Genomic DNA, 27,772 nt, shown 5'->3' with positions numbered 1-27,772 from the left:
TGGTCTCCTGATGCAGACTTCCTGACCTGTACATGGTTCCCCAACAGCTGCCTATTGTAGTTCAGTAATGAATATAATGAGAAGGAAAAGAAACTCCCCCCCAAAAAAAGAGTGCTCATAGATGTTGTTAGACCTGGCATCCTTGGCATGGTTTCCCCCTGTCTTTTTGCCTGTGCCTCCTGTAATTTCGACTGTGTGCTGGATTTCATTTTTGCTGGGTTTTGGTACTCTGGGCACTTTATCACTGCTGATCAGTGCTAAAGTGCAAGTGCTCCCTGTGTAAATTGTTATTATGATAGGTTATCCATGATTAACATATTTGATTCACTAGTAAGTCCCTAGTATAGTGCACCATGTGTGTGCAGGGCCTTTAAATCAAATGCTACTAGTGGGCCTGCAGCACTGATTATGCACTATACTAGGGACTTACTAGTGAATCAAATATGCCAAATCAAATAGCCCTGTAAACATGTCTCAGACTTGCCATTGCAGTGTCTGTGTGTGCAGCTTTAAACTGCCATGTCGACCTGGCAACAAACCTTCCCTTTTAGTACATGTAAGGAACCCCTAAAGCAGGCCCAAGGTAGCCCCATGGGCAGTGTGCAGTGTATGTAAAAGATGGGACATTTACGAGTGTGTTTTCCATGTCCTGATAGTGAAATACTGTTGAATTCAGTTTTCACTATTGCAGGGTCTATCTCTCCAATAGGTTAACATGGGGACTGCCTTGAAATATATTTTTTAAGTGCAATTTTACACTGGGAGCAGATAGAGATCTGGAGTTTGGGGTCTCTGAACTCATAATTAAAAAAAACTCTTTTAGTGAAGGTGGTTTTCAAATTGCATGTTTGAAAATGCTACTTTTAGAAAGTGGGCATCTTCTTGCTTAACTATTCTGGGCCTCTGCCTGGCTGTGGATACACATCTGGGTCAGGCTGGCAGTTCGGTTGGTTGAGAATTCACTCTAGACAGTCACACAAAGGGAACTGAAGTGTGCCCCGCATATCCTGATGGGTATTCCTGGGCTAGAGTGGTGGGAGGAGCTGACACTTGCACCTGCATAGGGCTGTGCCTGTCCTTACACAAAGCAGTCTCCAACCCCCTAGAGTTTGTCTGGTACCAGGGCAGGAAAGGAAGGTTCTTGTGCACTACAAAGAATTTCCTTTGATGTTTGCCTATTTTTAGAACACTTCTGGATCAAGAGAAGATACTGCCAAGGAGAAGAGCTGAAGAGCTGTAAGGAGGAGTAATGCCCCTTTGGTGTGGGTACTATGCTGGGTTGGCCTGCAGGTGCTGCTTCTGCTTTGGAAAGGACACAGACTGGACTTTGCTGTGCATCCTACCTGTGAACTTTATCCAAGGGCTTGGACTGAGCTTGCCTCCTGTTAAGAAGTCTCAAGGACAGCAAAGACTTCACCTTCCAACCTCTAGGTTCCTGTGCTAAGGACCCTGACTCGCCAGATGGTGCCCACTCCAGTTCCTGGGCCCTTTGGAGTGAAAGTTGGCAGAAAAACACAACCAGGCATCTCAACTTTGGATGACTCCAGAAATGGGGTCACTGGCCAACTCCACGCCGCTGCCTGCACCCAACCCTGTGGTTCCCCCCTGAAGTGCCAACGACTGCGGTCAACGCTGCAGGCCCACCTCCACTGGCCTGGCACCTGTGGCCGGTGGTGTGACCGTGACCCTGTGAAGTCACCTTATCGCATCTTAAACCGCTGAACTCATTGACCCCGCTGGATCGTCAGGAACCAACACCTTGCCGCTGACACTGCCTCACCTCTGTTGCCTCCATAGGGAACTGACGCTTCACCTCCGTAAGGAACCAATGCCTCACCTCCTGAGTAGCAGCACGTAACTGGCTCCAGCGTTCCCTCACCTCCCCGACTTCGTGCTTTGTCATTGACTCTGCCAGTTCCTAAGGCACTGTACCTGGGGTCTGTGTGACTCCGTGACTGGTGCTGCACTCCCTCATGAGTGGTGTCAGACTGTTGGGAATGACTCTGTCATGACGCAATGATAGCACCAGTTGGAACTATTGTGTTTCTAAGCATTTTACTGGGATTTCATCTTTTAAATTTCATATCTTTGCTTATGTGTGTTGGATTTTTGAAGTTTTTATCCTGTTTTACTTACAGAAATATTGGTTATTTTTTAAACTAAGGTAGTTTCCATCTGAAGTGTTTTCACTGTGTTACTCTGTGTGGGTACAAATGCTTAACACATTGCCTCTGAGATAAGCCTGACTGCTCATGCCAAGCTTCCATGGGGGTGAGCAGGGGTTATCTTAGGAATGTGACTCCCTTACCCTGACTAGAGTGAGGGTCCCTACTTGGACAGTGTGTAAACTGACTGCCAACTAGAGACCCCATTTCTAACAGAGGTCTGCTCACTTTCTGTTGCTGCCACTGCCTTGAAACCTCCCTGGAGCAGGAGCTACCCTCGCCTATCCCCATTGCTACTTTAATATCCAATACACACGCAAAATTGAGTCCCTGTTCATTCACTTAAGGGTGTTATTTCCTTTGCAAGGGGTGTCTCACAAGCAGATGGGAGTATCCTTAGCTAAGGTGATTGTTCCTGTTATGAAGTAAGGACCACGGGAATACAAACCCACAGAAAGGGGGGATCAGAATGCAGACCGCTAAGAAGGTGCCTTACACTTTGAGGTCCCTCTGCAGAGATTTGGGAGCAGAGAAGAAGGGACAGATGTCAACTCGGCATCAGCAAGTGTGGCAGCTGCTATATCAGTCTTCTCCTGTGATACCCGTGGCACTGCCCTGTCAACCCCTGGCCGCAGGCATCGTAAAGACAGTGGACACAACAGTAACCAAGCACTGTTATTGCAGCCCTGCTCACTCCCTGCAGGTTCCATTCAATTACCTTCCTGCAAACCTTCAGTAGGAGACACATCTTTTAACTGTTCAATGGGTTCTTGCCACTGATAAAAAACAATGCCGGTACCTAAGACTAGGTTTCATCTTTAGACTCAATTTTCAAATTTGTTTTGGTCCTCCACTAAGACGTACAGGGTTCTACATAATTGTAGATGCTGACATAATTCTAAAGTTTCTGTAAAGTTAGCCACCTCAAAAACTGGATACGTCAAGATTTTCAGAAACGCAAGTGGACACTCAACTCTAGTGATCTGGATGATTACTACATCATACAGCATCACAATTAAGAGGTATATTAAACACACCTTCCATCAAGCATCAAGCAACTCCCAGGAAGCAGATCTGCTTTAGCCGTAAAGTTTTTCATTAGTTATAGTCATAGACTTGGAGCAAATTAGGTCTTATTACAGATACCTTAGCTGATTGCCAGACCTCTTAGCAGCACAATAGAACATACACCACACCGTACAGAGAGGAAGCTTATGGTTAGCCCCCGTTAGCCTTTGGCTTCCACTAGCATGTTTGGGTGTGGTCCCTTAACGCACTGACTGGGGTGGGTTGCGAATCACATTTTAGGGTCAGTCGACAGGATTTCAGGGACGTTTACATTTTTGGCATTTTCATTGGTGATTGGTTAAAGTAGTTATCTTGTGTTTTATATTTTAATGCTCCGTCAGCATCAAGTCCATAAGATGTCAGCGGTACAGTAAGGAAAGGATAGATGTTTGTATTGGCAAGCACACACACTTGTTTGAATAGTGCTATGAAACTCCCCTTCTGCTGACCTCAGAGCAGTAAATGTGTCTCTATACCATTTCTTGAGCAACAGTACTTCTGCAACTCCTTCGCTTAGTTCAGTGGAGGCTGCTGAACGCAATAAGTATCTGTACTTACTTGTAACAGTTATGTCAGGACTAAAAAATACTAGTACCATTGGCCTCAAGCAGGTTCTTTAAAACATATCAGCAAACGTCTCATAAAATAGTGCTTATTACCAGCCCTTTGGAGACAATGAACGTGCAAAGTACTAAAGTGCAATTTCCTTTGTAGAAATCGACAAGTGAAACTGTCCTAAGCTCTTTTGCCACAGTCTTAACTGTGACAATATTTTCTTTCTACTTGATGTGGGTTAATTTTGAGCACATCCCAAAGCCGCACAATCAACAATCATTCATCTTTTTTAAACATGAAAATTGCTTTTGTACCACCATACAGGCCAGGCATCGTTGATGATTGCCACTTACAACTGCTGATCCTTCCCGTCCTAGACTGTGGCCTGTGGCATACTGTTATGTACCCTCTCAATCAAGCATAGCCCCAGACATACCAAACTGTTCTATCCCCCACTCAAAACACAGTCCATAGCCATGTCTGTCCACACTTTTGTAAAGCTCAGTTGGATGTGCATCTCTGCTTTTTAGTTAACATGGCTCAGTGCAAGCGTATGACACACATCACTTGTGTGTCACAAACCCAAGTGAACTGAACTGAGTATAGCTTTGAAAATCCGAAAGTTGTGCCACGCTTGACATATGTCCCACAAATAGTGATAGAGAAATTTGAGAGCTATGATTTCAGAAGTCATCATGAAGTTTCTTCACCCATACAATTCTAACAAGACAAATGTCTTTGCATTTTCTTGTCTAACCCCTTTCCGCCACAAAGAAGTATGGATGTTAGGAGAGCTTTGAACATTTGTGAGGACTGTTCAAATCTGCTGTGTGCTTCAAATTGATTACTTCATGTATTGTTGTATATTTTGTGCCTCCCCAAGAAGTGGCAAGGCTAATGTCTGACTTGTATCTGAGAGTACCTTTTCCTTAAACACACTTATTTATCAGCTGTGTGCTCAGTCAATCATTATCCAGGCATTTAATAATTCACTCTTTCTCTCAAGCATCCATATATCCACTGATTGACTCATTTATTCTTTCACTCACCCATCCTCAACAGCACACACACAAACTCGCCAATCAATGAAGAGGCACTTCCAGTGACAAACCATACCTACTGGCTTGGCCATTGTTTGTATTTTGAAGCAATGGATATTCAGAGGAGCTTCTGATTATCTGCTTAATATGATCAAGCCTTATGGACCACTTTTGATCTATGCTCTTTTACTTTGAACTTGAACTTTAAAAAAAAAAAGTCATCTGAAATGGAGGTCAAGGACCAAAGTTTCTCCGTGGTAGGCTTGGGTTTGGAGCATCTTATGTTTCGGCCTGTGCTCCAGCATAAATATTTATAGTTCAGACGGAGGCCCAAAACTATTCTTGCTCTAATTATGTTGGCCTTGCCTTGTTCCTAGATAGTGACTATGCATGAGGTTTTTACAACACATCATATTAAAGCAGTTATCCATATAAAAATACTCAGCATGCATCACATTGGCATAATGGTAGTTTTGCTGCAGGTACCATTACATTGGTCAATGTAAGTTGTCTGTAGACTGTATGTTGGAGAGTGGGTCTTTGGTTGTGTGACCTCCACAAGTAATGGGTCCACACTTTGCCAGCACTGGGAACCAACCACCCCATTGTAGCGCTTGACTCTCATAGGGTAGCATTGCAGAGCAGTCCAAGGCTCACTCTGGGGAGATGGTGTGGGCTAGTAATCAACATTCAAGAGCACACAAGAATAACACTTGATAAATAATTGTCAAGTCTGTGCTTTTTCTTTTGATAAAGTAAAAGTACATTTATTACACATACACTACTCAATACTATGCAACAATCTACAAATTTACACAAGCTGGTGGAATTACTTTTAAATGAAATTGCATAATCATTCTTGCCTCTCCAAAAGGAAGATATAAATGCAATATCTGACTGTAACTTGGAGTGAGAGCACCTAGTACTGGCAATAAAGTACATCTACTTTGATCATCAGTGGCTGTCAGTCTCATTACTCAAATACAGCATTAACAAGAAACATGCATAGGCATATTGGAATGATTTGGGCTGTTGCAATTACTCTCAACATGATCTACGCGGTCTAACCACAGCCCTAAAGGGTGATGGCAAAAGTTCATCATGTTCCACATTGAAGCATTCAACATAAAAATTATGCACAGTTGACAAAGTCCCTAAAGGACATCACTTGGTTGTTAAAAGTTGTGTTTTACCATCTTTCACCCCGAGAGGGTGCCTTTCCATGTGACCATACACAGATCACCTCATTGTCCACAACACTGCTGCCAAATATTTTTAAGCGCATTTGGCACAATGTGCTGCACTTTAACCGTAGTTTCTAAAGGACTCCGTTCCTGTAAAAACACATATCATTACAGCCTTTCACCCCTAGGGGGTGTTCACCATTATAGCAATCTGTTGTTACCACCATTCAGGCCACAAGGACATAGAGGGTGCAGTTCCACCACCTTGAAAAAAAGTTCGAACTGCGACTAGGTTTGAAAACACATCTGAACCCTTGGAACGTTATCCTTTCCAAGTTCCCTGAAACTGAGTGTGGGGACATTTGATAACTTCTTGGGGAAAAGCTGCGCTCCTCCTGCAGTTCCCCCCACACTTGGTGATCCTTTTGGTGGTGACCCCGATCTCCTGTGGTCATCATCATGCCCAAAACGAGTGGTTTTAGTGCAGGAGTACAGCCAGGCCCCGCAGTGTTCTGCGAAGAAGCACATTCAAGAGGGAGCTCTGCAAAGTCTTGTGGGATAGCTCAAAATGGCATCATCCAGGAGTTAGTTGCCACATGTGCTCTGAGGGATTCAGCCCCTCCTCCTCCCTAACATTCCTGCCAGGCCTCTCCCAGTAATTTCTCCAAGGACCCCCCTCCTCATTGAGGGGTCTGGGGCAGGCCGGGTTCCTGTCACAGAATGACAGCTGGCTGATTGATGCAAGGCCCTGCTCCTGCAGCTGGACAGAGGAGCCCTGAGCTGAGTCAGAGAAAGATGGCATAAACTGTACAGATATGCTTTTGTAACCTACTGCAATATTCTTTTCATACAGGTTAGAGTATACATTGGTGCAACTCTGGAGTCTGTGGAACCTAGGGAACTAGAGTTGCGCCCTACGGCAGCCTTTCCCTTTGGCATATGATGGACTGTCACTACAATGAAGACAGTAAGCACACTGACTATTCCTCAAATGTGTGCACCCATCTCATAAGGGCCTACTTGACTCTGCATGGTCCCTACTGTGCCAGGCTACCTAGGTGCAGTTCCTGGGTTGCACACAACAGGAATTCTCCCTGTGCAGCCCTCACACAGGTGCACTTGCATGTGTCCACGTGATCATGTGTAACCAGCCCTGGACCTCCTACCCTTGCTGCGTCACTGCAGCCTTTTCTTAACAATGTGGCACCAGCGGTAAACATGCGCAGTCCATCTTACCATGAGTTTACTGTGTGTGAGTCCCAAACTATGAGGCTCCCTCACTGTAAAATATAAAAAAAGGGTGATCCAAAAGCAAAAAAATCTGGGCGGACCAGGTAGTCAGACCCGTCCTCTTGCACTGTATTGTTAATGGAACTAAAGGAGTTTTTAAAATGTTATTCTGGTACACATATACTTATGTGAAAACAAGTCCTCTTGTTTTCTTTGTGTCCCTTTCATCCCTCTATTACTTCACAGGATGTCATACTTGGTTCTCTTTTTTCGTGAGGGCAACCATCTTGCCTAAGTAGCCTTTCACCTTGCGTCCTCTACTGCACATTAATTCCTGCCATGCTGCAGCAGGGCCAAATATGTGACCTCAGCATAGGACTAACTTTATTCAGACCTTTCCAAATGTCATCCTAGAGACAGAAAGTGAAATAAAAAGTTTAATAAGTGTTCACTCTAAAGGGTGCAACTGTGGCTTATGTGTTTTCTATTTTGCTTTTCAGAGAATAAACACCGAAACTAGTAATGCAGATCTTCCACATGCAAACCTCGAAATGTACCAGCTGGACGTTACGTTAAAACAAGGCAACAATTTAGCAGCACGTGATCGTGGCGGTAAGTTGTTGTAAAATATTTTCGTGTTCAGCAATGCTAAAGCTAAGTTTGACTCTATCATATCAACACCAACATAGTTTCACGACTCATATTTGCCTCTGAAAAAATTTCTTGATGGAAATGCATTTATTTAGAATGTTTTCACAGCGCTACTTCCGACCTTTTGATTAATTCAGAATAAGTGCATATTTTTATTCTCTTGATTATAACATCAGAGCAAAACTAAATGATTGTAAAGAACATTTACCAAGAGTTACAAAGTTAGAAAATATTGTGTTTCTGATTTATGTTCTGGAAAAATCAGGATCTCCCTTTGTCAAATTGTATTGGCCAGGTGTCTATGTAGTGGAAATGAGAAAAGTGGCGATGAGCCTGATATCGAGAGTACCATATATAACAGGATAATCTAAGCTTACATGTAGCTATGAATGAACTAGAAGGAGGACTCTGACGGCAAAGTACATACTAACCCTGTGTTATAATTTATGAAAGAAGTTAGAAAAATTTGATCTGGTGGTACCCTACTTGGAAGAGCATGCATTTAAGGTATAGGAGTATAGTTTGTGAAATCGTGCTACATCAAATACATGTAGAAATGCATAGGTCGAAGCGGGGCAAAACTAAGACTTTTTCATTAGTCAGTGGTTTGTGGTGGCAATTGACTTGAGATAATGCAGAATGTGACATGGATATTACCTATGTACATCTCTCGGGGTTACAGACTGGTAAAACGAATTATAGTTCTCTTGTAGCACACCCCAGCATTTAACAAAACTGCTTTTTAATAGTTCTTTTAGATAAACTCGTAAGTACTATCCTTTGTCAGTGATATTTAAAATTCACTGAGCAGAGAGATTAATTGAGTAGAGGAGAAATTGTAAAATAGCTATATAATGTATTAGTGTGAGTGAAAGTAAATGGGTATATTTTTGTTTTAAATTTTCTAAAAATACTAGGATCAGACTAAACCCATACATATATAATTCATGAGCGAACATTACGCAGGGTGGACTGAATTTAGTAAAGACTGGACATGATGTGGCCTTGTGTCCATGTTGCTCAATTAGGACTTTGGTCTCATTTCTGGTTTGACCACATGGCAAACTGTTTGATTTGGGATAAATCACTTCATCTCCTTTTGCCTCAGGTCCATAATTTTTACAAAATGACAACAAGTAGAGATTGAGTTTGTGGTGTGAGTTGTAGAAGGTGATACTTTTTGCAAAGACTAAGGCAGACATTAGGAGTTTGGCGGATGGAAACATCAGTCCACCAAGCTCCTGACGGAGAAACCAAAGTTTCCGCTGGGCATCCCAGTGGGAAAGGTGCAGCAGCATTTTTCCCGGCTCATAATTGAGCCAGCGGCAATGGTGCCACACTCAAAAGTGCACCAGCACCCTTGAAATGCACACTGTCTGCTCACCTGACAGTGTGCATTTCAAGGGTGTTGGGCTGGGGGTACCCTGCACTGCCCATTCCATTGACATGGGCAGTATAAGGGCCCTCCTGTGGGTCCCTGTACTTGTTCTCCCCCAGCCTTTTCATGGAGGTCAGACCGCCATGAAAAGGCTAGCAGAGTACACGGTTGCAATCAGCATTGCAGCACTGACTTCAATGCCTCCGTATCTGATTACAATCACGACCACCGTCAGACTGTTGGGATTACTGATCCTGGTGGAGACGTCGGTCTTTTGGCGGTCCGACTGCCAAACTCTTAATTTGACGGTCGGACCATCAAAGCTACGGTGGTCAGGACCACCAGTACAAGTCCGCCAGTCTAGTGACCGCCAGATTGTAATTATGCCCTAACGGCCCGATTACGAGTCTAGCGGTCTCATTACAAGACCGCTGAAATCAGTGCTGCTGTGCTGATTACAACCATGTTCTCCACCAGCCTTTTCATGGTGGCTCAACCGCCATAAAAAGGCTTGTGGAGAAGAAGTGCAGGGGCCCCTCTCCCCAGCACCATTGGAACGCGCACTGTCTGCTATGCAGACTGTTCACACTCCGAGGGTGCTAGGGGGGCCTCTTGTGCAATGCCATTGGACTTGGCTGTGGAGCCGAGTCCAATGCTGCTACATGCTTTCCACTGGGCTGACCTTGGTTTCCGATGGACAGCCCAGTGGAAAACTCATGATGTGGCTGGTGGGGAGACCGGCAGCTCCATAGCGGTCTCCTCACCAAGGGTCTGGCGGTCGGGTTTTCTTACCGCCAAACTCGTAATCAGGTCCTATATCTACTTGACTACATGATAAGGCTTTATCTTTCTATGTTTTTATTTCTTTCTGTATTTTGTTTTGTTAATATGATACTCAAAGCCCATCGGGCTTCACAGCATGATAGAGGGATTATGAGAGGCATAATCCCATTCCATGTATCCTAGAATTAGCAGCTTCCAAACATTGTACATAGTTAATAATATATTATATTGTAGCAATGTAGGGAGTCTAATGTTAGATGTTTCAAAACATTTCTGAGTAACACTAGATAAGAGTCATAGCACGTCTCACAAGGATCCAGTGATTATCTACAAATAAACAAAGAAATATAGAAAGGTCAAATGTCCTCAGGGATAAAGATCCATATAGATGGTAGTGGGGAGCAGTGAAAGAAGAGAGCGATGGGAAATAATGAGTAATACAAAAATCGGGATACGTGTTATATTGTACAACAACAAAATGTAGACGTCAATGAATCATTATGACAATTTAAGAGGATAGGTACATTTATTTTCTTAGAGGTTATTTACATAAGAGAAATATTGAAGAATAAATACAGAAAAGAAGAGTGGGTGCTTCGTACTAATTTAAAAACTAGAGCCTGAGGGCACAGCATTGTGGAAGTAATACTATATTCTGAGTCATAAACCGCAGGATGTGGTCAGGTTGACAATGGTGTTGAAGGTGGAGGTAACATAGATTCTTTATAACTAATACGAAGATCAGTGGGGCTGGGTTAGCCTTTAATAGCAGCAAAGGTGTACATGTGATTGGGATGGATGAATAGGGAGAAAATGGAGAGCAATGATCAGGCAAAAGAATATGCAAAATGGTCATCACTATAAACTGAAGAGTTTAGATGTTTCTTGATAAGCCTAGTTTTCAGTAATTTCTTCACTATTGGACAGGTAGGGATTTCCATATCACACTCAGCTAAAGGTGGGCACCAAGTTAATGTGAAAGCTTCATAAAATAACAATCTTTTTGATATCATTACAGTAGTCAAGCTTAATTTTGTTATTTTTTGTTAATTTCGGTTTGAAAATACAATTCCTTTTGTATCTTTTCTGAAAAGAATGCATATCAAAAATACAATCTATTAAAGTCCCTTCATTAAATATCCAGCATTGCTGTCCATATAATAAGACCTCCTTAGTTATTTTCATTCAGTATACATTCGATCAAGCAATGAAGCAACCAGGGTCGGACTGGCCTATAGGGCAATCAGTCAGTGCCTGACAGTCAGTGTGTGGGCTGGTTCTCTGACTGTTTGTGGGCCTATTTTATAGTCCGCAGTGCTGGTTTTTACAGCTGGCACTGGACATAATTGTGGCATCCCAGGTACCCTGCTCAGATCACTCCTGGACCTGTGGAGAATCAGTTGGCTGACCTCCTGTGTGAACTATAAGCACACAAGCACACAACAAGCTTCCAGGGGCCACTCTTCCTGGAATTTTCCAGCTGACCAGCTCCAACTTGGCCCTGTTTGGATCCAGCTTGCAGCTTGCCCCTCCGATGACTCTTGGTGACCCCTTTTTTTTCCATAAATATTTCTAAGTCCAGTGGTAAATTGTCTTTCAGGACAAACCTAGTGCCTATATCTGGGCTGTACTCCTTTGAGGTTGGCCTTAACTTTTGACTTGCGACTAGCATGAATAGATAACCATGGTTGGTGTTTTTTGTATTTTGGTGCTATTTTTATTCAAATGTTAGAAATTCTTATCTCCAGTTCTACTAATTGGCTTTTTGTCATTTTGGTGAAATTTTATTGATTAAAATGTATTCTATTTTTCTAAATAGGGTTGGGAGTTTTCTTGTGTTGAGTTCCCACTTTATTAATGTTTGAGTACTGCATAAATATTTTACACATTACCTCAAAGTTAAGCCTGACAGCTTTGTGCCAAATTACTTGAGGATTAAGCACAGGTTTATTTATTGACTTTTGTAGGTCAACCTGACAAAGATTATGAGATGGGTTTTCACCCCCATCAATTAATTATCCAATTGGTATGCTGAAACATATGCAGTGTTAAGAATAGGTGTCTTTAAAAGAGGGACGATCTGGGCAGTCTTGAGAACTACTGAGAAAATGCCTCGATTGAGGCATTGACAACAGTAAGTAGGGACAAGACAGTATCCCCAGATTGAGCTTTGATGAAGGACAAGGGTTAGTCATGTTCTGCATAAGAAGTTGCTTTGAGGGACTTGAGTATGACCATGAGAACCTCAAAGAACAGATCTTTGAAGGCTGACCATTGCAGGATTCTATGGGAAAGGTGGGTGTAAGAGATGAAGCAGGCTTGGTGTTGTCGATGTACCACAGAATCATCTGTATTAATAATGAAGACTATGATGGCATTGCAATTTTCTGGGGGATGAGGAATAGGTGGCTCGAAAAGGAGTTGATGCAGTGCTTAATTGTCTTGAAAACTGTGCTGCTTCTGCTGGTGGCTTCTTTGAATGGTGCTGGTATAGTACTTTGCTTTGGCTAATGTGATGAGTTGTCTGCCTATTGCACAGTATCAAGAGGTCATCTGTGTAGGAGGCTTGGTCAGTATATGGTGTACATCTATAGGTGAGGTACCCTATATTGAGTCCAGGTGACCCTTAGTGATAGTGTAAGAAGTTATAGATAACCAGAGCTCTCGAAGGGTAGCTGTGGAGAACAGCTAAGGCTTATCCAGGAGGGTGTAAAGCAGTTGCAGATACCACATAGGTCAGTGAGTGATCTACACACAGGAAAGAACCACACCAGTGTTAGAAAAATAATGTATTATTTATTATAACACAGACACTGAACTAACTTTGGTATATCTCCTAACCAGAGATATGAACATACAAAAATATACTCAGAAACAGGTAAGTAAAAGCATAAAATAACATGGACCCCTATGGAGGGCAGGGGGTGGGAGGCAAACCATATACTAAAAAAATGAAATGTGAAAGTCACCACTAACCAAGACTACCTCTCAAGGACCCTTAGGACTGGGGAAGCGCTAAAATACCAATGGTAAGTAGCTAGGATTCCCCAGGCACCTGTGTGCAGAGTTGTAACCCCAGGTCATTTTCCATGGGATAACATGGGAAGTCACGGCTGGAGTATTCAAGCTTTAGGACCCTTCCCAGAGGACCCTGAGGAAACCTGTTGGTACAAGGGAGGTTCAACCGTGCCCCCAACCGTGGATACCCAGAGAAGCGGAGTACCTACACCAGGGACCACAGGTGCATAGGGGTGAAATTGTGTCAAACCTCCCACTGAGGTTAATGGGGATCTCAGTTATCCCAATGCTGTTGTGACCAGTGTACCAGGTTGTTGGAACCCAGGCATGGATTCCGGAATAAGAGGACCTAAGAAAAGAGGGGACAGAGGCCTGACTACCCAGAGGTGCCCAGGTGGTGCAGGGGGCAATGCCCACCCTTCTTGGAGATGCTTTGCTGTTGGAGGGTGGTGGGAGTGCAGCTGTGGAGTCCAGGCGATGCAGGAGGATTCCAGGAATCATCCACAAGCTGTCACATGCCGGTTGTCAGATTACAGAGGAGTCAGTGGTCAGTAGAATCACCAACAAGCCTTGGCAGATGCAGGAAAGTGTTGCCCAGAATGTTGTCAGAATTTTGGGGGCCAGCAAGATCCAGGAGACTCTACCATTGCAGGTAAGTCAAGGCCAGCCCTCAGCAAATAGGAGAGTCAGTAGGAATTATTGAAGCCCCCAGCAGGACCCTCTGGCAGCAGGCATAGGAAGTCGCATGGAGGCCTCAGCAGCACAGCTAATGGGGGTGCTCACATCACAGGAGTTGCAAAAATGACCTCATCTTGGAGCAGTGTAGCGCTTGATCATGGGGCTTCTTGGAGCTAGGAGGTATTCAGACTGAAGAACCAACATGCTTTGGCAACAGCAAACAGACACGGTGTACAGGGTTTCCAGCCAGGCAGTTTCAGTGAGGAACCTCAGACTTCTCAGTTGCAAAGGATACAGATCAGACCTCTAGACGGCCACAGAACTACCACCTGTGTTTGTAGAACCTTGAAGAATCCATGGGAAAGCAGGATCCACAAACCGATTGTCGATGTTGAGATGCCTGAGGAAGCAGGGGAGTGACTCCTTCACTCCAAGGGAGATTCCTTCTTGCTTTCCTAAGTGCAGGTTGAGTCCTTGTGACTTTGGAGGATGCACGGCCATGGAGGTTGCTGAGTCCTTGCAATGCACGGGGACAAAGTTGCAGTAGGAGCCCTCCTACTAGATGCAGTCTTGTCATGGGTCCGGGTGAAATCCAGCAGCGGTTCCAGTGTCCAGGTTGCAGAAGTGTCTTGCAGAAGAGTCTTCAGATGGTTCCAGAGATGAATCCACACACAAATCTATGGTCCTACCCTCAGCGGAGCCCTGAAGTAACCCAGGAAGGGGGATGGGCACTTACTGCAGTGACTCACCTATCGGGGGCAGGGACATCACCCAGCAAGACTAACCTATCAGATGCTCCCAGGGGCCTCTGCTCCTCCTATTTCCAAGATGCATATTCAAGTGGCCACCTGGCAGAGCTCTGGGGCACCTACCTGGGGGAGAGCTGGTCAGGGGGTGGTCACTCCCCTGTCCTTTCTGTGGTTTCGTACCAGAGCGGGAGCCAGGGTCTCCTGTACTGGAATAAACCAGTTCATACAAGGAGGGCACCAAATGTGACCATCAAAGCAGCCTGGTGGCGCTCAGAGCCCCCCCACCCAGCCCCCAAGTCCAGAAACACTGATTTCTAAAGGAGAGGTGGTATCACCTCTCCTCTACAGGAAATCCTTTGTTCTGCTTTCCCCTGCTCGAGTTAGGCTCAGCAACAGGAGGGCAGAACAGTGTTTGGGGTCAGCAGCAGCACAGGCTGGCATGCAGACCCTGCAAGGCTCTACAGGTAGTTATGGGGGATACCCATGGAACCCCAAAAGTACACAGTATCATGCATCTAGCACTGGAATCAGTGTAGTTTTATGATTCCAACATGTTTGATTTCTCTGAAGTCATTCAGTTGGACATCTCATGTTGACCGGTGTCCACTACATACTTAAGATGGCTTCTCCACACCTACAACCCCCAGAAAAATGTAGTCTGGGATTTGTAGGGGCACCTTTGCTCATGCAGGGGTGCCTCACACTGAGAACCATGCACCCTGCCCTTGGGCTGAATGGCCTAACTTTGGGGTGACTAAAAGGGTCAGAGTGTAGTGACTGTGATATAAGGTAAACCTTATATCTGGGGTGAAACGTGAATGGACCATTTAACACAGGCTGCAATAGCAGGCCTTTAGTCACAGTTTGCATGCCCCCCCGAATGGCACAATACATGCTGCAGCCCCTGGGGGACCCTTGGTGTACCAATGCGAACATATGTATTAGATCTTCCCAAAAAGCATAACATCTCAGGCAAGTCGTCCCCTCTATTCTCCCCAGTTTAGCTATTTTAGATGGGGCATTATATAAATCAAAGATTGTCTTATAGTGTTGCGTCTGCAGACTGGATGACATCAGTGTGGTATAATTTATCTCTAGGGGTTCATAAAAGCTAGTGTCCATAGTATTTAATCGAGTTTGCCACTTATCCCTGTATTTCCCCAGATTTATGATTTTTCTGATTCAAAAAAATGTTCTAAGTGTATTCAATGAATCCTGCAACAACTTCAGGTTTCCTGCATGAGATATGTAAAAGATTTTCCTTAGCCATAATTGTACATAGTTGTACATAGTATTCACATATGTATGCGAAGATGTCTTTACATTAGTGCACTTAAACTTCTAGAAAAACTTCTTCCCTAACAACCCCCACCAATTTTTCTTACTTCCCATTCCAACTATAGATACAGATTTACTCTTGCTCTCAACAGGAGTAAATGTCTCCCTCTTTGATGGTAAGACTGGTTCATGAAAAAGTTTTTGAATCACTTGGCACATCTGTGAGAAAGTAGCCTCTTTCTAGCCTTGTTACCCCCACTTTTGGCCTGTTTGTGAGTATATGTCAGGGTGTTTTCACTGTCTTACTGGGATCCTGCTAGCCAGCCAACAAAAGACTGCATCACCGGTTCTCTGGGTCCCCTCTCAGCATGACGAGCGTGGTCCCTGGAACTCAGCAACTCTGTCCAAGTGACTCCCACAGTCCAGTGACTCTTCAGTCCAAGTTTGGTGGAGTTGAGTCCTTGCCTCCCCACGCTAGACTGCATTGCTGGGTACCGCATGATTTGCAGCTGCTCTGGCTCCTGTGCACTCTTCCAGGATTTCCTTCGTGCACAGCCAAGCCTGGGTCCCTGACACTCTAACCTGCAGTGCACAACCTTCTGAGTTGTCCTCCGGCGTCGTGGGACTCCCTTTTCTGACTTCGGGTGGACTCCAGTTCACTCCTCTTCAAAGTGCCTGTTCCAGTACTTCTGCGGGTGCTGCCTGCTTCTGTGAGGGCTCCCTGACTTGCTGGACGCCCCCTCTGTCTCCTCATCCAAGTGGCGATATCCTGGTCCCTCCTGGGCCACAGCAGCATCCAAAAACCCTAACTGCGACCCTTGCAGCTAGCAAGGCTTGTTTGCTATCTTTCTGTGTGGGAACACCTCTGCAAGCTTCTTCACAACGTGGGACATCCATCCTCCAAAGGGGAAGTTCCTAGTCCTCTTCGTTCTTGCAGAACACCAAGCTTCTTCCACCTGGTGGCAGCTTCCTTGCACCCTCAGATGGCATTTCCTGGGCATTTGCCCACTCTCGACACTGTCGCGACTCTTGGACTTGGTCCCCTTGTCTTACAGGTACTCAGGTCTGGAAATCCACTGTTGTTGCATTGCTGGTGTTGGTCTTCCTTGCAGAATCCCCCTATCACAACTTCTGTGTTCTCTGGGGGTTGTAGGTGCACTTTACACCTACCTTACAAGGTCTTGGGGTGGGCTATTTTTCTAACCCTCACTATTTTCTTACAGTCCCAGCGACCCTCTACAAGCTCACATAGGTTTGGGGTCCATTTGTGGTTCGCATTCCACTTTTGGAGTATATGGTTTGTGTTGCCCCTATACCTATGTGCTCCTATTGCAATCTACTGTAACTTTATACTGCTTGCATTACTTCCTTTTGCTATTACTGCATATTTTTGGTATTGTGTACATATATCTTGTGTATATTTGGCATCCTCATACTGAGGGTACTCACTGAGATACTTTTGGCATATTGTCATAAAAATAAAGTACCTTTATTTTTAGTATATCTGTGTATTGTGTTTTCTTATGATATTGTGCATATGACACCAGTGGTATAGTAGGAGCTTTGCATGTCTCCTAGTTCAGCCTAAGCTGCTCTGCTATAGCTACCTTCTATCAGCCTAAGCTGCTAGAAACACCTCTTCTACACTAATAAGGGATAACTGGACCTGGTACAGAGTGTATGTACTCCTTGGTACCCACTACACGCCAGGCCAGCCTCCTACAACATCTTACCTAGCACGCCCACCCTTGAAGATAATTTGCCCATGTTTACTATGGTAATATAGTATGTGAGTAAATCATTATGAGTGCAAATTCTCATTTGATGTGCTGAACAATTTATTTGCAGTTACAAATTGAGTAATTTTGTGTATTTGTTATTTATGGCTTTCTCAATCAGGCCTCTCCTGGCACTGTTGATCACTGGTCCATACCTAAGCTTAAACATGCTCTAATATTCATTCTTGTTTGTTTTGAAGCCCAATAAAATATTGCATTCAATGTTCTATAAAGTATAACATGTAGTGACATAACAAAGTTCTGTGATATACTTGTACTGAGATATGTTTGCAAGGATCTAAATACTTAAACAATTAACCTTTGCGAAAGGGGCGGGACCACGTGGATGGTGAGCAGTGAGGGAAGTGCACTGTGCACTTCTCTCAGTGCGCATGTATGTTTGGCCGGCTGTCTCGGGCCGGCCAAACATACATGCGCAGTAGGGTCTCTCCAGACCAGCAACACAGTTGGTGCTCCCAGACAATCCTGATGCTGCTCTGAGCCTTGTCAGGATTGGCCGCAGGGCAGGCTGGGAGCCTGTACCTGGAGCCTGGAGCCACGACGAGGGAAAGAGGATCCGCGCGGTAGCAATGGAGGAAGTAACTTTTTATTTATTTACTATTATTTTTTGTATCACATTTTATCCCTTCCCAAGCACCCTGCCCCCCACGCAAGCTGCACCAGCCTCGCCCCTTGTGAGCGATGTGATCCGCGGCTGGTGTGGTGTTCTTTCTGTCAATAATATTCTCTTTTTCAACATGTAGGGACAGGAAATCGTTGAGCACTATGCTCAATACGTTTTCTGCAGGTTATAGCATCCATTGTGTGGACTTTGCACATAAAAAGGAAGAAGGCCTTGCTATTTCTCATGTGAAACACAAAGGTGTTAGAATTCAATTTTACAATCTGTGTGGTCTCAATTCAAACAGCTATTTGCAAGGGTTTACCTCTTTTCCAGGAAAAAGCAAAAACATGACATCAACCTAATTACTCCAGCCTAGTGAGATTCCATTTTGGTGAATTTCCAAAATGAAGAATAGGCTTCTTCTCAAGAAATTTGAGTAAATGAAATAAAGCAAAAGCCAGGCACAGAACAGGAGAGGAGAAAAAGGGAGGCGGTTTTGGGGTGACTGTAGGAAGCTGGCCTGGTGTGTGGTGGGTATCTAAGGTACATGCACCTTATACCAGGTCCAGGTATCCCCTCATAGTGAAGTGTGGGCAGTGTCTTGAAGCCAGGCTCTCTAGAGGTAGCTGCGGATGAGCATCCAAGGCTTATTAGGAGACAAGCAAAGCTCATGCAAAACCACTGTAGTTACACAGCACTTACACACATGAAAGAAAACACTCAGTTGTACAAAAATGAAGGTACTTTATTTTTTGCCATACAATACCACAAATTACTAGAAGGGCAACCCTCCAGGAGGTAAGTAATACAATAATTATGTAAACTAGTAACAGTAATAGGCATAGAAAAGACCCTAGGGGGAGCCCAAACCATATACTAATACAACGGAATGTGAACACAGGACCCACACCTGGGTAAGTGGAATGTGTAGAGGGGAGCTGGGAGTACTAGAAAACCACAGAGGTAAGTAACATAGTACCCCCCAGCAACCGGGAAAGCAGGAGTAAATCACAGAAATGTCCCCAAACCACCCAAAAGGAAGGAAAACAAGACACCCGACTTGACTGCAAGAAACCAGCTGTGGATTCCTAGAGAGGAAGACCTGTGGAGAGAGGGGACCAAGTTCAAGAGTCACAGTGGAGTCCAGGAGGAGTAGGCAATACTACCCACCCAGCTGTACATGCAGGAATTGGTCAACGGTGATGAAGAGAAGGTCAACTCTGGAGCTGGAGAAGAGTTCCTGGGGATGCAGAAGATGTCTCACGCTGGAAGGAAGATTGCAGATGCATGTCGGTGCAGGAATTCCACCAACAATCCTTGACAAAGGCAAATATTGTGGTTGGTGGAAAGTGGTGCTGCCGGGGACCAGCAAGGTCCAGGAGGCCTCAACCCAGGAGGGGGATTTAGAGGGGACCCTCAGCAACACAGAGAGCCCCCAGGAGCAAAGGCAGCTCCCACAGGAGTGCCACAGGATGGTGACACAGAAGTTACAGAAGAAGCCCACGCAGCACACAGAAGAAGAGTCCCACGCCGTAGGAGAACCACGCAGAGGGCTGTTCATTACAGGAAGGAGTGCTCAGGGCTGGAGCTACATGCAGCCTGAAGATCCCTTGGGGGAGGTGCAAACAAGCCTTGGCAGTTGCAAGAGATGCGGTGCAGAATGGTACTGTCCTGCATGGGAAGGCAAGGGCTTATCTCTACCAAAGTCGGACAGCAGGCAGAGAGGACCAAGTGGACTACTTCATACCACCATCCGAGATGCATGATCCATGCAGCTCAGGATGAAAGGAGATCCACGCAGCCAGTCGTTGTTTGCAGTAGGTGCCTGCGGATGCAGGAGAGTGACTCCTTCACTCCAAGGGAGAGTCATTCTTCCTTCTCGTGAAGACTGAAGACTTTCCACCCCCAGAGGATGCACAGCTGAGGAAATGTTGCAGAAGCTGGAAGGAGCTATGGAAACAATGTTGCAAGAAGAGTCTTCTTCGTGGATGCAGGTTGTCGATTCCTGGAGGGTCCAGTCGTGGTTCCAGTGGCTAGAAGTCGAAGTAAGGTTGCAGAGGAGTCCTGCAGGAATCTTGCAAGCCGAATCTGAGGTCCCACCCAAGAGAGAGACCCTAAATAGCCCTGAAAGGGGGATTGGTAATCTAGCCAGGTGACCACCTATCAGGAGGGATCTCTGATGTCACCTGCCTGGCCGGGCCACTCAGATGCTCCCAGAGGTCCCTGAAAAACTTTGATTCAAGATATCAGAACCCAGGGACCCTCTGGAGGAGCTCTAGGCACCACCCCTGGGGTGGTTATGGACAGGGGAGTGGTCACTCCCCTTTCCATTGTCTAGTTTCGTTCCAGAGCAGGGACTGGGGGTCCGAGAACGGGGGCACCAAATGTGCTATTCAAGGCATAACAGTGGCTTTGGGAGCCTACCCCTCCCAAGCCAGTCACAACTATTTCCAAAGAGAAAGGGTGTTACCATCCTCTCCCACAGGAAATCCTTTGTTTTGTCTTCCTGAGCTTAACCAGATCCAGCATCAGGAGGGCAGAAACCTGTATGAGGGGTGGCAGCAGCTTGGGCTGCTCAGAAAACCCTAGCAGAATGTTGATAGCAATGCTGGGAGTCCTCTAAGGAGCCCCCAGTGTGCATGGGATCATACTTTCAATACTTGCAACAGTATTGGAGTATGATTCTGGCATGTTTGATACCAAACATGCCTAGGTTCTGAGTTACCATTATGGAGCCGGACATATGTAGTTACCTACGTCCAGTACATGCATAAAATGGCATCCCTGCACTCACGAAGTCCATGAAAATGGCACTGGAGTTCATGGGGTGGGACCACCTCTGTTAGTGCAGGGGTGCCTTCACGACCAGGCACTTGCACCCTGCCCTCTGGGCTAGGAGGGCCTGCCATAGGGGTGACTTACAGTGACCTCGTGCAGTGACCTGTAGTGAAAAAGGGTGCATGTACCCTTTCACACAGGCTGCAACGGCAGGCATGCAGAACATTTTGCATGGGCTCCCCATGGGTGGCATCATACATGCTGCAGCCCATGGGGATCCCCTGGTACCGCAATGCCCTGGGTACCCATGTACCATATACTAGGAACTTACATGGGGGCACCAGTATGTCAAATGTGGGGAGATAAAGGTACAGTTATCAAGTTTTCAGTGAGAGAGCATAACCACTGGGGTCCTGGTTAGCAGGATCCCAGTGGACACAGTCAAACACACTGACAACAGGCAGAAAGTAGGGGTAACCATGCCAAGAAAGAGGGTACTTTCCTACAGTGACATACTAACTAGGGGCTGTTGTACTGTGGTATAGGTGTGGACAAAGGCACTAAGGTGTCGATCAGTATAGAAACCTAACTTATTGATAAGGGTAGAGGTATGAGGGTTTAGGCAGGAGTAAAGGCTTTATGGTAAAGATATTAGGGCATAAGTAGGGGAGAATTACTAGGGTAAAAGTGTAAAAAGGGGTAGCGATACTAGGGGGTAGGTGTTATAAAAGTGCTGGTGTAGGGACACTGCTTAATTTGAGCCGTTGGGTTCTGATGCAAGCCACCAGCACCTATTTTTGAGGGCCAGCACTTATTTTTCTGTCTCAGGCATTTACTGCGAGCTAAAGACACATATGTGACAGGCGGAGGAAGAGAAAACGAAAAAGCTTCACAAAGGGAGAAAGTAGAAAGCTGCAAGAGTGAGCTGAAGGAACAGGGATTGGCTATAAATGGATTAAAGTGGCTCGAGATGGGCAGTTAGTGCTTGCACATTTAAGTGTAGCAGCTGCATGCTTCAGAGGAGGGCTTTGGGCACTGGCATGTTTTTATTTACAAATTAAGCACTGGGTAGGGCTACTAGAGCAGTGGTTCCCAACCTTTTGATTTCTGTGGACCCCCACTTTAACATTGATGGAATCCAGGGACCCCCACTGAACCATCTTGAGAATCCGGGGACCCTCGCCTGAGTCATTACTGGAAGCTGGGGACCTAATTTGTCAATATTTGTTAATATTTTTTCATTTTCTAGGCTCTCGCGGACCCCCTGAGAAGGCTTTGCGGACTCCCAGGGGTCCCCAGACCACAGGTTGGGAACCACTGCACTAGAGTATAGACCGGGTTAGAGATAGTAGAGCACAGGGTGGAGCAAAAGTACTAGAAAATATTTGGAGGTACTGGAGTAAAGGTAGGAGTATGAGAGTATGGAGAGGGATCGAGATACTAGTAAAACATAAGAAGAGAGGAATGGGCTGGGGTATAGGAAGAGATAAAGAGAGGAGGAGGAACAATAGTGGAAGTTTATGTGACAGTTCACCTACAAACAGGACTAAGAAAGGGTATAAAGGAAGGGATTAGCGAGGGGGATGGGATGTTAACCCATAAAAGGGAACAAACGATCCATGTGGTCCTTTAAAAAAAAAAAAAAAGACTAAAGGTCCTTTACGAGGGTGGATTTAACCTCCTACGAATACCACTCATTTGAAAGAATTAGCTGAACCAATTTACAGTGGTTATATTTTTCTCCAAAATCATACATCTGATTTTGCACCTAAATTCAACTTAGGTGTTCAGATTGTTGTGTTTAGAGTCACAGTTCACAAACTCAGATTCACAGTATTACATTATGACTAATTCTACACCCAACAAGCATGATTTGGACTTGGTGGCTTAAGAAGATGTGCTCTCAGTTAGCAACTCTCTGTCTATTAATGAGCAAATTACTTACCAGTAATCTTGATTAGTCTGTAAACATTCAAACCCCCGTGTGCACAGTAGGAGTGGTCGACAGGGTCTCTCCAGTTGGTAACATAATTTCCACCTGAAAACAAAAGGAGTGTTGAGCTGGATTTACAATTTCCCTAAGGTTCTGCATTTCTTGTGCAATCTTTCCAAAGAGATCAAACCCAAACCTCATTTTAGAGCAGTGTTGCGTATTTACAGCTAGATGTTGGTTGAAGAAACTTTACTCTCCTTTTAATGGATTACATGCACTAAGCATCAATATTTACCACATCGTAAATCACTCTGGTCTACAAGGGGCCTCAAGACAGCACAGGAGAGCTTTATTATGATGAGATATGCTACATTATTGGACTGAAGACTGATTGATTGATTTGTTAAAATCATTTATTGACATATGTTTACCCATGAGTGTTACTTTGCTGGTGTATACAACAATTTCTAGCTTTGCGACAAGAATTTTACATTCTATTAAGGACACAGTGGCAAGGATTATGCTTCTCAATCTTTACTACTCCAAAAGAGTCAATCAGCTTTGTTGATTCTTATCACTCCAGTGTGGAAGGGTCAGCCTTGATTTCCATCTCTTCTAGAGTTATCAATTGCTCTTCCCCTTCTGCTCCCGAGCTTCCCTCATCTCCTCCTGGATCCAGTTGGATCCCCACATCCTCTTCTGTTAGTGGGTCAGCTGACCCTCATGGCCTGGAAGATTTTGGGAGACATAGCCAGGTGCATTGGAGACATGGTCAGGTGCAGGGCATTTCATCTTTAGCTGCCTCTTTTATAGAGCAAACTTGGGCTCCATCCACCCATAAAAGATACTCTTTGGCATGGAAGAAATGGGTGCGTTGGTGCCTTCGAAGGGAGGTGGATAAATTTCCTGTCGAAGTGTGCTAACAATGGTTTACGTTACAGGTCAGTAAATAACTTCAGATCAGCTATTCCTGCAGGTCATGAGTGGATGAACAGTAAACCTGTGGGTCAACATCCCTTAATAGGCAGGTTACATAAGGGTATTAGGGTGGCTAATCCTCCTAAACCGCATTACTCTCAAGTGTGGTATGTAAATGTTGTGTTATCCTTTTTGAATGCATGGCCGGACAATTATGTGTTGTCTATGAAACAGCTGTCTGCAAAATTGACCATGCTATTGTGTTAGTTTCCTGTCGCAGAGTCTCTGATGTGAGGGCTCTAGATTTCGCAGGTATGTTGTTTTCTCCTTCAGGAGTTTTGTTTCTTATTTCTAGGCTTACAAAATGTATGTCTACTTCTATTGATTATCCTGCTTTCCCTCATAATGAAAATCTTTGTTTAGTCAAGTGTTTAAAGGGATATGAAGAATGTACAGCTTGTTATAGAATCGATCCTTTAGGACCTCTTTTGATTGCTATTCAGAAAGCTTTTCGTCCAGTCTCAGCCGCCACGTTGGTGCGTTGGGTCTGTTGGATTATGTCTGAAGCAGGCATAGCTGTATCCATTTATGGTGCACACTCCACCAGAGGAAGCCATGGCTTCTAAAGCCTTTCTGTTGGGTTCTAAATTGAAGGATATTCTGCGTGCGGCAGATTGGTCAAGTGATTCCATGATTAAAATGTTTTATTATAAACCAGTGGTACATGTTTCTTCTTTGGTTGTTGATCAGCTTTGAATCAGCATAATTGGAGCCTCTGGTCCTGACATAGAATACAAAATTTTCTAGGTTTGTAACAAGAATTTTAGATTCTGTTAAGGACACAGAGGCAAGGATTATCCCACCCGTTGGGACAAATTATCATACTGATTATTTTAAGTGATTATGTTGCATTGATTTGTTAAAAGGTATAGACTTCCCTTGATTGATTCTGTTGGAGTTGAAAGGGTACTTTTATTTTATGTTATTTCTGGAACTGATTTCAAACAACTGTAAGGAGTTGTGGATCTCAGGTTTTCGGTTGAGTGCAAGCGTTCTCTTGGAACTGTAGACTTCCAGGGGATCGTGTTGGATATATAATTTTCTGGAGTTGCTGATCTCTGCAAAGAAAGAGAAAGTTTAATGGTGCCTCTCTATTTTGTAGAATGTGTTGGACTACTATTGGTGGATTATACGGGAGGCGTGGTTCAAAGTATCATATTTATAGTGTGTTTTCTGTTTTTCTATTGGCTGCTGTTTTGGAGTAGTCAAGATTGAGAAGCATAATCCGAGACTCCGGTCTTGACATAGAATCATAGATTATGCACCAAATGTTTTATTTAATTGTGGCCCATAAATGGACTATTGAATCAGTGGGCCAGATTCACAAAGCTTTTTCTGTTGTATATCGTTCCAGGCATGTGTGACTTACTCCTGTCTCCCAATTCAGAAATCATTTTCCCAGTAGTAAGCATATGAAAATGTCTACACATACCAACTTAAATATCTACATCCCAAAACTATTCATGTTCCAAACCAAGCAGTAGCTTTGGAAGGAAAGTGCAACATAAGCAAACAATCTGCAATATTATCCTGAAAAAACTGTCGTTTTCTCTTACACAAGGAAGTCAGTAGGTGTTCTGTTGTATTTTATGGTTTAGAGCTCAGAGGGCAGAGCAAAAGGCTGTCATTACCTCCGATCACGTTTAGCACTTTCCTTTCGCGAGTAGGTGGAGAACTATATACTTTTTCTTCCTTAGTGGAAGTGTTCCTGGATGTAATTAGTGATTGGTATAACCTCATTACTGCACCTGGCTGTGAGTCTCGAGGCTTTCTCGTCAGAGAGGGCACCTGGGGCCTTTCTAGTTGGCTTTTAGTTGTTTCTGTACGAATCTGCAAGCAGTGAGTCATTCTGTGAGAGGCGTGCGGATTTGTGTGGTGTGTTTAGTGGTGTGCACGTTCAGATTTCCCTGTACTTTGGCAGTGCAATCTAAAATGTTCATTAATTAGCTTGAGAATGTACTCTAGCAGGGCCCTCGTGGTTAAACCATTTTCATATTTATGTTTATTATCCGCAAATCATCTCCGAGCCACACGGCCACATTTCATAATGTGTCAGCCTTTATGCCCTCTTTGTCCAAATGTGTGCTTAAATAACTTGTAATATGTTTTTGTATGGCAATCGAACGACTCTGGTAGCGTCGTAATTCACAAGTACGAAGGCAGAGTGGGTTATAAACGTCACCAGAAACAGGAGATGGCAAGATAGGAACACACTAAACAAGTTACCCATAATCTTACATGCTTATGTTGGTGTGATTAGCAGGAAAGTAATGTATTTCAAACAGTAAAAGGTTTATTGAAAACAGTTAGTGAACTACAGGACTATGGTGTTAGAGTCTATCAAGTAAAAAGAAGAAAACCTAAATTATTTAACTATATAATTAAAAATGCAGAGTTTCAGATTAAAAATGGCCTTGCTTTCTCAAAAATGTATTTTGGCAATAGAAATCAGAGATTGTAGATACTACTTCTAGCAAAGCAGAGTTAACCATGGCCCTTGATAACATTTAGAATGTTCAGCTCTCATGAACGAATTGTTGAAAAAAAAACACTCAACGTTTGTGCTCAGAGTTTTCAGAAGCTACTCCTGAAAGTTCTAATCAAAGGGCCCCAGTTGCAGTTTGGAATTTTCAGGTTTTAATTAAGTTTCACAAATAGACTACTATTTAAATAATGAGCAGTGTCTAAGTGCTGCCCTGTTTGAAGAGCACCACCCAGCACGCAAAGACCATGGCAACAGCATTGCTCTTTTAATAAAACAAAATCATAATATTCCAAATTACTGTTCCACCAAACAAATCTCTTTGAGATTTAACTTGATTCCACTCATAGGAGCATGATTACCATGACTAGACTACACTATATACTTCATGTTGGACTTGGCCCACTCTCCTGGGTCACCCCAATCTTTTTGCCTTCACCTCTATTGTGTTCTGAATTTGTTTTTGTTGTCATTAGTGTACTTTACGACTGCTAAGCAGTGCTATAGTGCTTGTGCTCTCTCCCTAAAACATGGTAAAATTGGCCTACACCTGATTGGCACATTTAGGCCCATATTTAAACTTTTTTTGCGCCGCGTTTGTGTCATTCTTTGACGCAAAAGTGGCGCTAACTTACAAAATACAATTGTGTTTTGTAAGTTAGCGCCGCTCTTGCGCCAAAAAGTGACGCAAACGCAGCGCAAAAAAAGTATAAATATGGGCCTTAATTTGCTTGTGGGTTCCTAGTATGCAGTATTACATGCATCCAAGGCATGTTAATTAAATGCTCTGAGTGGGCCTGTAGCACTCTTTTTGTAACCCACTACAATAGCACTTTAAAACATGCTTCTGGTCTGCAAATGCAGGCTGTAGTGCAGTTTTGGACCACCAATTCCACCAACCAAAATAAACATTTATCCAGGCCTAAGCCTTCTTTTTTAAATACATTCAAGCCACTTCTAAGGAAGGGCCTAAACAGGCCACAGCACAAATTCATATTTTTCTAATGCAAGGCGTACCTCTCCCACAGGATAACATTGTGTTACCTTTTTACATTTAAAAAGTGATAACTTTTGATTGAGAGCAGGTAGAAATATTGTGTTTGGACTCCAATTAATTGTGATTTAATGGTAATGTCAGATTTTAGATTATAATTTAGAAAATGCTGCTTTTAGAAAATTTGCATTTTTCTGTCCAAAAACTGCTAAGGCCTTCCAGGCATTTGCAGCTATCTGAGCCTTTTATTGGCTCCCCCATTACAATTGTGTATTGGTCCCAGACAGTAAAAAATATGGGTCTAGATATGGACAGGATAGGTCACATTGCCAGGATGGTTGGAGGCGGAGCTGTTCCCTGTCCCTTTTACATTCAAGAGCACTTGCTTCCAGCGCACACAAGGAAACCTTACACTAGTCTTTTGTCA

At 44.2% G+C, this 27,772-nt stretch overlaps 1 protein-coding gene across 6 annotated transcripts in view; it reads left to right on the top strand.

The window, feature by feature from the left end:
- Positions 1-27,772, top strand: part of MCTP1 (multiple C2 and transmembrane domain containing 1) — a 2,197,525-nt gene that overhangs the window by 830,387 nt on the left and 1,339,366 nt on the right. For all 6 annotated transcript variants that reach the window (XM_069225469.1, XM_069225480.1, XM_069225487.1 and 3 more), the window contains exon 2: positions 7,743-7,854. In XM_069225469.1, the coding sequence (XP_069081570.1) occupies positions 7,743-7,854 (112 nt within the window). The remainder of the gene's footprint in view (positions 1-7,742; positions 7,855-27,772) is intronic.

The sequence above is a fragment of the Pleurodeles waltl genome, chromosome 1_1, assembly GCF_031143425.1.
Source record: "Pleurodeles waltl isolate 20211129_DDA chromosome 1_1, aPleWal1.hap1.20221129, whole genome shotgun sequence".
NCBI classification, from domain to species: domain Eukaryota; kingdom Metazoa; phylum Chordata; class Amphibia; order Caudata; family Salamandridae; genus Pleurodeles; species Pleurodeles waltl.
The sequence above is the reverse complement of the archived record's forward strand: the minus strand, read 5'-3'. Positions and strand labels throughout refer to the sequence as shown.